Raw genomic sequence first — 15,941 nt, 5'->3', positions numbered from 1 at the left:
ATATCTTTCATACAATAGCAATGCAATTTTATACTACTACTGTGTACTAGATATGCATAAAATGCATAGCTGGTCATACAGCTACCACTATACTGACTTCACAGGTCATAAAAAAGCTTGCAAGAAAAGTATAAGGAAACTTTAGATAATAAGTGCCTAAATATGCAAAGACTGTCCAGAAACAAAACCAAATATGGATTACTGTACTAACAGCAAGACAAGAAAAGCTGAGTAAAAGGCAGTTTAGGCAAAATGAAAATGTAATGCTATCACAGTACTACTGTAGCCAAGCACCTGAAGAGGCCATCACAGCTTTGAATGAACTGAGGCATGTTTCGCTTTTTACAATACACAAGCATCAGTCATAATATAATTTTTATATGGGTGCATGTGTATATATTATATAGACTAATAAAATGAGGTTCCTTTCTAATTGACACCTTTGAAATTTGAGACATTATATAACAACTGTATTTATAGATACCTTTAACTGGGTCTCATGAAGCAATAAAAATTTTAGCACCTTTAATCAATAGCAGATGACCTGCTTCCCAGGTCAATTGATTAAACACAAAAAATAATGCAGGGATAAATTATCAGAAAAGATTTTATCTATGCATTGTGCCTCTGGAAAATTGTTTTAAAGTAAAAGCAAATCATAAACTGTTATGTTACATTACAAAGCAAAGAAGTACTTTTCAGTTTAGTGATAAAAGCACACAGATGTGCTCAGTAGTCAGTTGCATGCTCAGTCCTTGCTGAACACAGAGACCTTCCAGGTATCACCAAGTTAAATGCAAAAAATTATTCATTTTTAAAAATGATTTTCCATGTGACTGGTTTCAGTGCCTCTAGATGGAATTTAGCACTCTGTCTCAAGATGAAAACCTTTGCCATGCTGACTGATAATATGTACTGTTTAATCAGTGTAGCCACCATCTTTCCAATTTCCTGTGACCAACAGCCATTAGTGTTTTTACTTGTTGGTGCTGCCGATACTGTAGGTGTCTGAAGTCTATTCTGATCTTGCATTAGCATGCATCCTTTATATGTAGAACAAATTATTCAAACTTTGAAACTAGTATATTCAAAGTGGAAACAGAACAGAAATATCTGGTAAAATCACTTGTTGCATTCGGCTACATTGCTCCAAGTGCCCATATTTACTTGAAAAAATTCATGTGTGCTGCAACAAAGCTCTATAAACCAAAAAAAAAAGATAATATCCCTAGAATAAAAAGAAATGTGATGTAAAGAATGATTTATAAACAGGAACATTTTGAAAATATTTGGCAGCCAAATGGTATTTAACATGTTTTACTTGTATAAGGAAAATCAATATGTTGACATGCTATTTTCACAATAAATATCTACACACACATCATAGCAATTTATTTTTATGTTGCTCCAAGAATTTGAAAAGTACATTTGTTCAAATTCAAGAAATACATTAAATATGAAACATTCTAATCTCAATTATTGATTATAGCACTTTAATAAACATAAGAGATAATCTCACAATGACTCACCCAGAGCTAAACGTTTAACTGAGTATTGCTACTCTTCCAGTGGGGACTGCCAAGATATTTTGAAATTCATTTTTCATAATGAAAAAGACTTTTTTACAATATGGCAGGATCTAATCAATAACATTTTAGAATAAGCTTCCATTTCGGGGAAAAGGATACTCTTTCTTTCTTGCTCCTTTTATAGAGTAGCTTCGGTGGCCGACTTTTCTCTCTTTCTCATGGGTAGGGGTTGAATTTAGTTTTGATTTGTTAAGTTTGACTTGATTATATGGAATGTTATGCTTCTAATTATAATCAATAAAAATATATAAAAAAAGGATTATTCTGCCCGAAAAGGACTAGGAAAGGAAACATTTGTCAAACCAGAAATGAGTCGAGACCGTAAAGACCAAACACTAAACACGAAAGCCTAATCATAAGCCAGGAATCAAATTCAGAGAGATATATGGTAGAATCAGAAACCAGAAAGAATACGCAATTCATTTGATAGGAGTTTTTATCCAAATCAGAAACAGAGAATGAATATTTGCGCTGGATTTAAAAGGTCATGCTGATGATGCAAGGTGTGGTGTCATGCGACAAATCTTTCATTGGCAACCGGGATCCCCATGCCTGAAACAGAAATATTAATCTGGCAGTGCCTAATTGGAAAGCAAAATAATGTTGCTGCTCTGTCAATAATTAACAATTATGTACAAGGAAAAATATGACTGCAAAGAACCTACACAGAAGGTGCTAGAGAAGAAGCTGCCCAAACTCCAATGTAATATGAATTTCCAAAAAAAAAAATTCCAAACTCCAAAGTGGTTTCCATACAAATCGAGAAGTTCCAAACTAGGCTTGTTTTGTACATGTACAGTCTAAAGTGACATGAGTATTTTACAAAATGAGCGTTTGCAGTCAAAAGTTCTACGTGTTAACTCTGCAAAAGAACTCCACTAGAAGGGTTGGCTAGGAAGTTGTTGGTGAGGAGAAGACATGAGCCTGCGTCCTGTTTTGGATAGACAGTGACCCATGGCTAGGGCATTGGCAGTATCAGAAAAATCCTACAAACCCAGACACACATAACATTCTTAGCTAGAAGTTAAAATCCCAGAGGAACTTGAATACAAACCTTGAGTTCTCCTTGGTTTTAGTCATAGAACTCACAAACTTAGGAAAACACATGCCGTACTTCTCTAAATTGGCCAAGTATAAGTAAGCATAGCTAACTGCATGTGACGACATTCCATCTAGGAGTGGCTCCTGCCTTGCTTAAGCTCTTTACCATCCATAAAAAACTGATGAATGAATAAATTAATTATTATTCAGTGGTGTTGCTAAACTAGACTGAATATATATATATATATATGAAAGCTTGCAGAGACACGGTCCCTGTTTTGTGTACATGTGCATAATGTACAAGAAGCTCCAATTTACAAAGCATTCTGTTTGTTTAAATACCATCACAAAACTGGAGTAGCAACCAAATACAGAATATATACAGAAATTTCTAAATATATTAACATATATACAGTCAGGTCCATAAGTGTTTGGACAGTGACACAATTTTCATAATTTTGGCTCTGTACACCACAACAATGGATTTGAAATAAAGCAATCAAAATGTGAATGAAGTATAGACTTTCAGCTTTCGTTCAAGGGGTTAAAAAATATTATATGAGCTGTTTAAAAAGACAGACATTTTTATACATGGTCCCCCTTTTTCAGGGGCTCAAACGTAAATGGACATTTAACTGACGAGCTATTCCATAGCCAAGTTGGAGGAGTTCCTTCATTATTTCATTAACTATCAAAAAACTAGAACCACTGCTGTTAGCATAAATATTGCCAAGAGTAATACGATAAAATACAAAAAAAATCCCTCAAACAAGAACCCCAATGGACATCACTGTAGATATGGTAAGCTGACATCTATTCTAGTTCTGCTACAGCATAAATATGAACATGCTCTACAAAACAAACACTAGCTAAATGAACATTAAAGCTGTTTCACATTCAGCATTATACAGTAGTTTTACTATGGATTTACATAAATACATTTTGTATATTACTGCTTATTGTTGTGTTCATGCAGCAACAAAAACCTCCAGAAATCTTACACATCCACTGACCAACGTCTTCGGTGTGTCTGACAACTGCTGTTTGCTTGGCATATCTAATGCACCGTTCTCATCCCTACCACCTTCACCGTCACTTCCCCTACCTCTTCATATCTTAAATCATTCTTGAGGCAGATTGAAGACTTAAGTGAAAAATTATGGAAAACGTAGTAAGTAATTGCAACACAAACACTGACTTTATCAGTTTTATCGTGAAAAAATGCAGATGAAAGAAGAAAAGAAGCGGGCCACTAGGGTGGAGAAAAGAAGAGCTGCTCAGAAAGTAGCAAGCGCATCAACCTCTGAGCAAACGAATGCTAAATGTACAGAGAAAGAGGATGAAAACGGAATGCTCAAGTCAAGTGTATTGACTGCACGTTATCGTGCAGGGTGCCATTACTGGTGAATAATAATGAGTTACTCTAGAGTGACAATATGCATTGAAAAAGTCATGATTTTTTACTTCATGATGTTATTATCCCACTAGATGGCAGCAGAATACTGTCCTGAGTGTTATTTAGGCTTGAAAATGTAAAGAAGATCATTAAATGTCACCCGGAGTCTGACGCGTGCTTAACCGTAATTACATAGAATTCCGAGCTCAAAAGACCCGAGTGATACTCTGGGTTAATGCCAAGGAGGTTAAAGCAAGTGAGTTTGCATAATCAAGGTACTAAACTAGAACACCTGATGCTACTAACATCAACTCCATACCCCCTTGTTTCTGAATTGCTTTAGGCAGATTAGAGAATGTTATGTTACAAGTATTTTCTGCTGCAGCTCAATGACCAACAAAAGCAAAGAAACTGCGAAAGAACATAAGGTATTTGTACAGAGAGAAAGACTTGCCAACACTTATCAACCATAAACAACAAATTCCCTTAAGCCCTTAACATATTCTGGCAATTTCTTCATTACACCAAAATCATATGTCCAGCAATGACGTTCTTACTGTGTCATCCCAACATTGAACTGCAGAATTTCAGACTATACTGTGAGTCATAAATATGTGACTAAAAGACTTGTATGAAAATGCATTCTGTGCTATGCTGTGCATTTTCAAGCTACACATACGCCATCGGGAATGCATTACATTTGGTCAGCTGTTATCCATTGCCGTTTCAAGTTGCCTTTTCTTTTTGATTTACCCTTGTCTTAGCATATGCTCTAGCAACAAAGAAACAGCATGACACAGGTAATGATGTTGGTGTGACAAGCCACATGTTTGGCTTTCAACAAAAAAATGATTCACATTTTCTTTAATAAAGCATTTTAAACATTATTACTGTCAAGGGCCAAATTGTCCCAGGAGGGGATATAGTTTTTTATTCAACTTGGTCTCATAAACATAGCAAGTCACCTTTATATTACCATTGCACACTGACTGGTACCATTTCTCTGTAATATTTAAAACTGCAGAAATAATGTTTTTCATATATAACTTTTGGCCTTGTCTTGAAGGTACCCCAGGGTGAGAGTGAGTGGCTGTAAGCCCACAGCGGACTCAAATCTCATGACGAACTGGAATCGCTGATCATAATTAATGTAAACTAGTGTTGGAATGACATAACATTTTGACTTCAGCTTCAATACCAGCTTTCGCACCTCAGTACCAGAACCAAAACGGTACCATAGTAAATAATTTAAACAATCCCCACCCCATCCCCCTTCCCTTGTCGCCCAGCTGCTTCAATCCTGCACACAGCTGTGGTGCCTTGCTCTGCCACACTCTACTTGCCTTGGCTCAAAGACAACTAGTATGGGATGTGTGGCGTTGGGGTTAGCAAGTTTTCCCTTCGGAGTTTTGAGCACATGGGTAAATGCATATTCAAATGGTTAGCAAGCTTGGCTGGGTCCTCCTTTCAGAGTATCATGCATACTAGGCAACCATTTACTTAAGGTACCGAAATTAGCACGATGCTGGTATAGTACTGTTTTAAAAATGTGGCATTTCAATAACTTTTTTCTTTACTCACTCATTTCCCCCACTATTTTTGTCATGGTCATATATTCTCGCCAGGAGGTTTTTTTTAAAACTCTAATGTGGGGTCGTAAGCATACTATCTCACCATTACCCCACCACTGCACCCTGCTCAGCACTGTTTGTTTCTCTTTACAATTTGAAGATGCAAAAATAAGGTTTTTGACGTATAACTGACATTGTCTCCGGACTTATTTATTGCAGTATAGTGTTCTTCACGCCAGAAAGAAAAAACAAGAATAATGAAAGTATACAAAGATGATTTTCAATACTAACAACAGTTAAAAACATTGATGTAAATGTGAGGTTTCAGTTTTTGATTTTGAATACATTTGGAAACATTTCTGAAAACATGTTTTCACTTTGTCATTGTGAGTTATGGAGTACAGACTGATAAGCAAAAATGGCAAAGTTGGGCATTTAAAATTAAATCTACAACACAAAGTGTGCAGAAAGAGTAGAGACCTGAACACTTTTTGAATCCACTATATATACACAATATGGCATTGTATGGTACCCTGATCTTGAACAACAAGCTCTGCCAGATACAGCAGAATAATTAAGCATTTTGAGTAGCTTGAGAAGTGCTATATAAGCATGATTATTTTTGTTATTATCTTTATATATAATACACTACCGTGGCTGTGCGTTTGTCTATCCAGGATTTTAAATCACCTGTAACTTGCAAACCGTTTGAACTATTGACCTGAAATTTGGTACACATATACTGTACTACGTGACGTCTACTATCCGCTTTCAGTGTGCTGATTGACCTCCAAGGTTATTCCTCTTTTTATTTTTTTTTATTGCAGAATCAACCCTTGGCTGTGTGGTGCATGTGTACGGGCGCCGTTCTCATTCCCTACCACCTTCACTGTGCCTTCCCCTACCTCTTCATATCTTAAATCATCCTTGAGGCAGATTGAAGACTTAAGTGCCAGCTTAAGTGAAAAATTAAAGAAAACGAACTAAGTAATTGCAACACAAACACTGACTTAATCAGTTTTAATTCAAAAAGATGTGAAAGAAGAGAAGAAGCGTGACGCTAGGGTGGAGAAAAGAAGAGCTGCTCAGGAAGCAGCAAGCGCATCAGCCTCTGAGCAAACAAATGCTAAACGTACAGAGAAAGAGGATGAAAACTAGGAATGCTCAAGTTAAATGTATTCACAGCACATTATCGTGCAGGGCACTATTACTGGTTATGAATAATTACTGGAATCAAACAATCCTGGGTTCAGGTGCAAAAAGGAGATGTGGAGAAAGCTAACACCTCAAACCAATTTTAATAGATTTCCCCTGCCACTGCCATCTTCTTCCAGTGACCAGTCGTCCCACACCTTCTATAATACATCAGCTCCTACCACTTCAATTGATATGGCCAGTGATCGGTTCACCTCTGAATATCAGTGTGGGCTGTCCATAACTGCAGACCAAGTGAGAAAACAAGTGATGAAGCTACACACAGGAAAATCCGTGGAACCAGATATGAGGCAATCCTCACGTTTTTAAAGCCTGCACCGAACAACTTTGTGGTATCCTCTGTCACATATACAGTCTGTCCAAAAAAAGTCCGAAAAAGTGTTGCTGCCGTGGAAAACACTGTGCATTGTCCCTGTTCCAAAGAGAGGGAGACCTCTTCACCTAACAACTACAGACCACTGGCACTTGTTTCTTATATCATGAAGACCTTTGCAGGTCTGGTTCTGGACTATAGGAATCATCTTGTGACTAGAGTTCGGATAAAGACTGCCGTGGAGAATGAAATTATGTCTGCTCCACAAGGATTATTCTCACCTGGACACAGCTGGCAGCACAATAAGGATTTCTTCAGTGCTTTCAACACCATCCAGCCGTCCTGGTTAAGGGACAACCTCAGAGATATGTAGGTAGATGAGCCTGTGGTGTCCTGGATAATGGGACTATCTGTAAGGCAGGCCACAGATTATGAGGCTGTGATCCAGTCCTGAACAACACTGGAGCACCACAAGGAACCGTGGAGATGAATCAGATGGAGAACTTAGTTTATTGGTGCAGAAAGAATTGTCTGGAACGTAACATCAACAAAACCAAGGAACTGGTTATTGACTTTTAACACACCAAAGAGCCTTTACACCTGGTGATTTTTCAGGGAGTGGATGTAGGGGTAGTTCACTTATAAGTACCTGAGGGTCCATATCAACTATATACAAAATGGCAGAGCAGGCTCTTTTTTCTTGGGGCTGTACACTCCTTCACACCCCTGTGAGTAGTGAAATCCTTCATATCTTCAACAACTCTGCAATGGCCAGTGCATTCTGGCTACTAGCTACACTCTGGACTCTCTGCAAGTAGTAGCAAAGGAGAGAATGAAAAGATGACTGAGTGCCATTATGAACAATGCTACACATCCTCTCTTTGTCACACAAAAACGGAGTACAAGGGTGGACTCAAAAATTCCCGGAATATGCATGATTTTTGTGATTTTATGTTTCTACAAGCAGAAAAAAGCAGGTCAGGTCACGTCAAACATCAAGACAAGGATGACTGCATTTTTTCACATTAATGGGCTTGTCAATAAAGAGTTTGCCCATGAACAGACTGTTAAATAATGACGTTACACTGAACTGCTTAAGTGTCTGTGGGAAAGCATCGGGAAGAAAAGCATCCTAAACAGTGCTTCACGCAAAGCTGCAATTTGCACTGTGACAGCTCACCTGCACACATCATATTATCTGTCAGAGTTTTTGACCAAAAACAATGCGGTTGTTGTTTTGCACCCATTAAACTCACCAGATAGATTTCGCTCCTCATGACTTTTTTTTTTGTTCCCGAAATTAAAACTGAAGACCAAAGGCAAGATGAGTTGCTACCGTGTTAGAAAGACAGGACAAATTGCAGGAGGTGCTAGACACCATAACAAAAGATGAGCACTGGAAATGTTTCTAGGAATGGAAGCAGCACTGGGACAAGTGTGTTGCATCTCAAGGGGAGCATTTTGACAGTGACTAAAATGGAACAGCTGTAAATTGTATAATAGCTTTTTTTTTTTTTACAATTCCCGGAATTTTTGTGTCCACCTCTTGTACTTTTAGTCGTCAATTTTTTCGGCAAGAAACACTACACGGGCCGTTTTACAAAAACGGCAATACGGTTGCATTAGGACTCACAGTGTCTCTAACTGCCAAGTCAGAGATGTTTTTATTTTTTTTTCTTTGTACTCATTTGGTGTGCGTTTAGTATATACTGGTTGTGTGTGTGTATATATATATATCCATCCATCCATCCATTTTCTAACCCGCTGAATCCGAATACAGGGTCACGGGGGTCTGCTGGAGCCAATCCCAGCCAACACAGGGCACAAGGCAGGAACCAATCCTGGGCAGGGTGCCAACCCACCGCAGGACACACACAAACACACACTAGGGCCAATTTAGAATCGCCAATACCCTACTTACAGAGAATTTCTCGTAGACATTTTAATGTCCTGGGAGACAAGGAAGCAAGACAAAAGGACAGCTGCTGTACAGGCTTTTAAATGATCAACGCACAGCACGACATGCAAAACATGCAGCATGGCAGCAGCAGCTGCTGTACAATCTTTTAAATGATCGTCACGCAGCACGACATGCAGATCACGTAGCTCTGTAGCAGCTGATTCGTCTGCATCTCCTTAGCATGTGTTCAAGTCACAACACAAGCGGCAGAGATGCAAAGTGGCGAGCGTGAGGCATGCCCCCTAGTGTGTATATATATATATATATATATATATATATATATGAATTTACCTATCTAGATCAGGGGTCTCCAACTCCAGTCCTGGTGCACTACTGTGGGCTGGTTTTCATTTAATACATAAAATGAATGAATAAATAATTAATAAAAAGTAATCTTATTTTTGCTGATAATTAACTTTTTCCATCATTTTAATTGGTTTGATTTTTTTTTTTTTATGATTCTGTCATCTGTTTTGTTTAATTTTTTTCTTCAATGGCAAGCAAACAGTTTCTTAGTTAGAAGCCAGTTTCTATTGTTAATTAATCCCACTATTTAATTCCATGGCCTGTTGGTGCTGCCATTCTGCCAGAGAAGACATTTCCAGAACTGTTGATTTTCTTTTTTTCTAAGACCACCACCAAAATGTTTTGTGGACCTGAGCAGATCAAAATTACTTTAGACCTTCACCTTTCTTTATTTTCAGATATTGTATGATGAACACACAGGTTGCTGGTCATCTGTTGGATTGCTTTGTATCTCATTATTGTCAGTCAGTCAGTCATTCATTTTCCAAGCCGCTATATCCTAAAACAGGGTCACTGGGATCTGCTAGAGCCAATCCTAGCCAACACAGGGTGCAAGGCAGGAACAAATCCCCGGGCAGGCCACCAGCCCACCGCATCTCTTTATTGTTTGGATGCTAATTAAGGAAAAAAGAAACAATTAAAGGGGCTGAGTCTTAAACAGCAGGTCATCTAAGATTAAGTAAAAGTTAATTAGCAGAAAGGAAAGGTCTGAGTTAAAACTTGCAACAACAGTAGCGTGCCAAAACCAAAGTTGGAGACCCCAAATTAAATTAGATAAACTTTAATAATCCCAAGAAGACATTTAGAAGCATACAGCAGCAGAAACATAAAAAATAGACTAACAGGACAAATAATACAATCAATCAATCAAACTTAAATGTATATTGTGCAGAAATTGGAAAATGAACTTAAAAGAGTATCAGCATTTAGTTAGGGATGCCAGGAGAAAGCACTGAATTGCCTAAAAGCAAACCGTTTCTTAGCACACTGTGGTGGAATGGGCCTGTGGCTGAAAGTACTCTAAGACAGCACATCCCGGAGGGAATAGAAGGGATTTTTGGTGATGGCAATGAATTTTGACCACCATCCTTTTTTCCTCAACAGCTTCCAATATATCCGGGGTTAGTTCTGTGATGGAGCAGGCTTTTCTGATAAATTTGTTCAGGAATTGTATATCTTTTGAGCTCAAGCTGACCACAGCACAGTTCACTACACTGACTACTACGTGGCAAAGGAGAGAATTAAAACAAAACTGATGAGCCAAGACTTCAGACACAGATAAAGTATTCACCTCAGCACCACACTGGAACAATGTGAGGTTTTATTTACAGTGGCTGGAGTGCCAATCCTGCCAGCAACCGTCAAGTTTTCCCTGTAAACTGGAGGACCTGCTTGCAGGGATAGATGCGTATTAACGTCATACCCAGGACGGAGCAACTGCAGGTTAAGAGCCTTGTTCAAGGGTCTAATGGAGTAGAGCCACTTCTGCAAGGGAGAGAATTAAAACAAAACTGTGTGACATTATGAAAACTGCTGCACATTTTCTCCCTGACACACAAACATCGAGAACTTTCAGCCAATAAATCATTCAGCAGAAATGTATCAAAAAATGGGACGAGGGCTCCTTCATACTAACAGCAATACGCCTGCATAATACCTCACTGGACTGGAACTGCCAAGTCAGACGTTTTCTTTCTGTTTAGTCTCTCGGGTATGTGTGTGTGTGTGTGTGTGTATATATATATATATATATATATTATAAAAAAAGTCTTCGGGAGGGAAACTAGGGAGACGAGACGTGATCTCCTCGGAAGACAATTTGAAGTCCCGCGAGAGACACTTTAACTTGCTCCCAGCTCTTAAAACAACGACAAGTGACAAGCAAAACATGCAGCTTGCCAGCAGTAGAAAGTGAGCAGATGATCCGACCGCTTCTCCTTGCATTTGTTCAGACACCCTAACCCCCCCCCAACACGAGCGGCAGAGATGCAAATTGGCAAAAGTACTGTTGCTGTTCAGGCTTTAAAATGATCAACGGGCAGCACGACAACAGCAGCAGAAAGGCAGCAGATGATCCTACAGCATCTCCTTAGCATCCATTGAGCTGCCCCCCCCCCTCACAATGAGAGCAGCGTTATACATCCTGTGAGAAAGAGATATAACCACACACTGGGCCGTTTTTGTATTGTTTTTACAAAAGTTTTAAAATGAAAGTGAAAATAATACATATGTAACAATTCCCATGAATATAACAATCTCTTTTAATTGTATATCCGGTACACGAAACCCGGGGGTGGGCAAGCAAAGCGAGCAGAGGGCGGAGCCCCTAGTGTGTGTGTATATATATATATATATATATATATATATATATATATAGATAGATAGATAGATATGAAAGGCACTATATAATATATAGATAGATAGGAGGGACGTCAAGCTAAAGTTAGAAAATGGGATTTATCAGAAAATGAACCAAACCTTAACAAAACTGATAATGTAATTTCTCAATAGAGTCTTCGCCCTTGTGCCACCTGCCTGGAAGTGCCAGTAGATTCCAGCATAATAAAAGGTTTAGTCTCGTCCTTGCAGCGACTCGTACACTGCTTTCTTCACGTCACCATCTGTCTTGAATCGACAACCACCCAGATTTTTTTTTAGCGGTCCAAAAAGGTGGAAACCACATGGTGCCAAATCTGGCAAAAAAAGGAGGATGTGGCGATACCTCAAACTTCAGTTTCTCCGGACAAGCCTTTGCATTCTTAGCAGTGTGTGGGCAGGTGGGCATTGTCTTGCAGCAAAAGAACCCAGTTGAGACAGCAGTCCCTGCCGCTTGGATCGAATAGCGGAGTTCACATTGGTCTCCAGCAAGTCACAGGAACTTGCACTAGTGACTGGAGTACCCCTCGGCATGTTGTGTTCGCAATGCAAGTGCATTGAGAAGGGTGGAGACTCCATTGAGAAATGACATTATCAGTTTTGTTAAGGTTCGTTTCATTTTCTAATAAATCCTATTTTCTAACTTGACTTTCCCTTGTATATATGTGTGTTATATAGTACCTGCCAAATAATAGAAATTTTTGTTCCTCTTTCAGGGGTCAATATCAGATTATCACAATATATCCACACACAAATATATATTAGATTTGATTCAACTTTATTGTACAGGCAACAAAATGCAGTTCAGCATCTAAACAGAAAGTGCAAATAGCAGGGTAAGGTGCAATAGGCAGTGGGTGCAAACAGTACATTAAACTGCAATAGACGGTAAAATGCAATAAAGGCAGCACTCAAATTAGAATATATATCTACATGATATTTCAATTTAAAGGTACTAGTATATACAGGGAAGAGTATACAGATATGAATACTGATCAAAACATATATACACATGAATAAATATAAATATAAGCTATGCATTTATTTATGTATTTCTTTATTTAAAGAGCTTCTGTAAAAAGTCTAATTTCCTCCTGGGACACAAAATTCTATCTATCTGAAACAACATTTCAGACAGCAGTATGTAAATGTAAAGTATTATTATTATTAGATAGCTTGCTGCATCAATAAAAAGACCTAACTCATCTTAGAAAGTATGTATTTGTTTATTTATTGTAAAACGCCAAATGTCCTCTGGGGTCAAATAAAGTTCTGCCTGTCTGTCTGTATATCTATTAAGAGACAGCGATCTACAGTAGAGGCAGTGACGCCCCGTAGAGGCTACGGTGTCAGATGATAAAATTACCAGGTTGGTGGTACATTCCTGACAGCCGGTGCACACATGGCAGAAATATGGAGACAGCTGTTTGGTGAAGCATATCGGGAGGATGCTAACTTTGAAAGGTATGATATAAACTAACAAGGTCATTAACTCATGAAGTCACTTGTCCTCGCTGAAACGGACGGCAGTTGTCCCCTAGCACTTCTTTCTCATCTGATGATAAAACTGACGCTAGCCGAGGACTTGTCCTAGACGGGATGCCAGTTCATAGCAGGGTACTATGAGCCCGCCTTTGTTTTGGTTGCATTGGAATGTGAGTGTCATACACATAATTTAAAAAACGGATATGTTGAACATCAGAACGAACTAAGCTTAAATCGACTGTGTCATTTTCGGACAACTCTCAGCGCGCAACAGGCATCATTCTCGTGTAAATTCTGCCCGCCGTGATGCCAAGCGTCGCTCCTCTCGTTCAAGACGAAAATGTCAGGCACGTAGACGTAGACGTGGGCCGTGCCCAAAAACCCTGGGACAAACTGGCGACGGCGGCAAAGGCTCCAGCGTGTCAAGGCCTCGGTTCCCGTCTGCACTTGTCACATCCCTTCCGTTCTTCCCACCCCTCACCTGGCACCGTGCCCTCCTCGAGAAGCCCTTCCGTGCCGGGCACCTACCTCCACCGCTCCCCCCGCACTTCTCGTCGCCAACTTTTCCTTATTTTGCTTCCTTCACATTCGCTCTTCTTCCTTTTTTCTCCGTTTGTTTCCTCCGTGTAGCGTCTTAAGGTGGCGACAGGGAATTGGCCCCTCGAAGCTCGTCCTCTGAGATGGGAAAACAAACTGAGGCGCGCGCGCGCGCCGCTCCGGTGGGTGGCTGGCTGGCTGGCTGTGCTGCGCTGGAGACGTCGCCCGTCGCTCACTTTTTTTTTTCTATTTAGTTGCCCGCGTTTTTCTTCGCGCATAAAATGCGAAGCGCCAGTTGTACATCGCAGACGTCAAATGTGAAAGGAAGGGGCAGCGAAAAGCGGCGGCGCATTGCTCGCCGATCGGTGTCAGGAGCTGGCGGCTCGGGATGAGCTGGAGCAGCAGAGCCGTGGCGCACCCGCTAGCTAAGCTCGCTCGCCCAGCCGGCCTGGCCGCTGCCAGCTCAGCGCATGTGTGTCGCGGCCGCCGTGTCCGCCTCTCTCCGCTCCGCCTCCATCCCGCCCTTCTTGGCCGAGGCACTCATCTTGGGAAAAGCTGTGGATTCCGTGGAAAAAAAAAACACACGTCTTAAGAAGTCCATCTGGGTCTTTAGGTCCTTTTTTTAAATATATATCTAGAATGAACCGCCCGTTCTGGGCTTTTTTAACTTCCTGCCCGCGGTTCACCCGGGATTAGCGGTTAGGAACTGTACGGATGCTGGGCATGAACGAACACACCAGCCTGATTTATGTCTGCAGGCGGGATATGCTCCGGTAGGTGGCAGTATCTACTAGGATAGGAACAGACGAAGCTTCAACGCGTGAAAAGGTTTTTGCTCCCTTCCTAAGGAGGAGTAAAAGGTTTAGGAGGCACACTGAGAGTCGCCTCGACCAAGACATCAACGAAGGACATCATTTGAGAAGCAGGCTTTATGGGAATGAGCTCAGCATAGAGAGTGCTGGTCAAGAAAGGTTAAGGCATCTAAGGATACACAGGAGAGGAGCTGAAGGTACACGTAGGGCAAAAGGTATCAAATACACTATATTGACAAAAGTATTGGGACACCTGACCATTACACCAACAGGGACTTGTTTTCAAATTCATAGACTTTAATATGGAGTTGTTCCCCCTTTACTGCGATGGGCTGGCACCCTGCCCGGGTTTGTTTCCTGCCTTGTGCCCTGTGATAGATAGATAGATAGATAGATACTTTATTAATCCCAAGGGGAAATTCACATAATCCAGCAGCAGTATACTGATACAAAGAAACAATATTAAATTAAATAGTAATAAAAATGAAAAGAATTAAAATAAAATTAATGTTAGCATTTACTCCCCCGGGTGGAATTGAAGAGTCGCATAGTGTGGGGAGGAACGATCTCTCAGTCTGTCAGTGGAACAGGACAGTGACAAAAGTCTGTCACTGAAGCTACTCCTCTGTCTGGAGATGACACTGTTAAGTGGATGCAGTGGATTCTTCATGATTGACAGGAGTTTGCTTAATGCCCGTCGCTCTGCCACAGATGTTAAACTGTCCAACTTTAATCCTACAATGGAGCCTGCCTTCTTAACAAGTTTGTCCAGGCGTGAGGCATCTTTCATCTTTATGCTGCCACCCCAGCACACCACCGCGTAGAAGAGGGCACTCGCCACAACCGTCTGGTAGAACATCTGCAGCATCTTACTGCAGATGTTGAAGGATGCCAACCTTCTCAGAAAGTATATTCTGCTCTGAGCTTTCTTACATAGAGCATCAGTATTGGCAGTCCAGTCCAATTTGTCATCCAGCTGCACTCCCAGATATTTAAGGTCTGCACCCTCTGCACACAGTCACCTCTGATGATCACAGGGTCCATGAGGGGCCTGGGCCTCCTAAAATCCACCACCAGCTCCTTGGTCTTGCTGGTGTTAAGGTGTAAGTGGTTTGAGTCGCACCATTTAACAAAGTCTTTGATTAACTTTCTGTACTCCTCCTCCTGCCCACTCCTGATGCAGCCCACAATAGCAGTGTCATCAGCGAACTTTTGCACGTGGCAGGACTCGAGTCATATTGGAAGTCTGATGTATATAGATTGAACAGGACCGGAGAAAGTACAGTCCCCTGCGGCGCCCCTGTATTGCTGCACACAATGTCAGACCTGCAGTTCCCAAG

At 40.5% G+C, this 15,941-nt stretch overlaps 1 protein-coding gene across 1 annotated transcript in view; it reads right to left on the bottom strand.

Annotated features, from left to right (window-relative positions):
• glis2b (GLIS family zinc finger 2b) overlaps nucleotides 1–14,300 on the bottom strand; it is a 39,336-nt gene extending 25,036 nt beyond the window's left edge. The window contains exon 1 of the mRNA XM_039774553.1: nucleotides 13,781–14,300. Coding sequence (XP_039630487.1) covers nucleotides 13,781–14,067 — 287 coding nt within the window. The 5' untranslated portion in view covers nucleotides 14,068–14,300. The remainder of the gene's footprint in view (nucleotides 1–13,780) is intronic.
• Between the last annotated feature and the right edge of the window lie 1,641 nt (nucleotides 14,301–15,941).

Source organism: Polypterus senegalus, chromosome 13 (genome assembly GCF_016835505.1).
Source record: "Polypterus senegalus isolate Bchr_013 chromosome 13, ASM1683550v1, whole genome shotgun sequence".
NCBI lineage: Eukaryota > Metazoa > Chordata > Cladistia > Polypteriformes > Polypteridae > Polypterus > Polypterus senegalus.
This window is presented reverse-complemented; position numbering and strand designations above follow the sequence as displayed.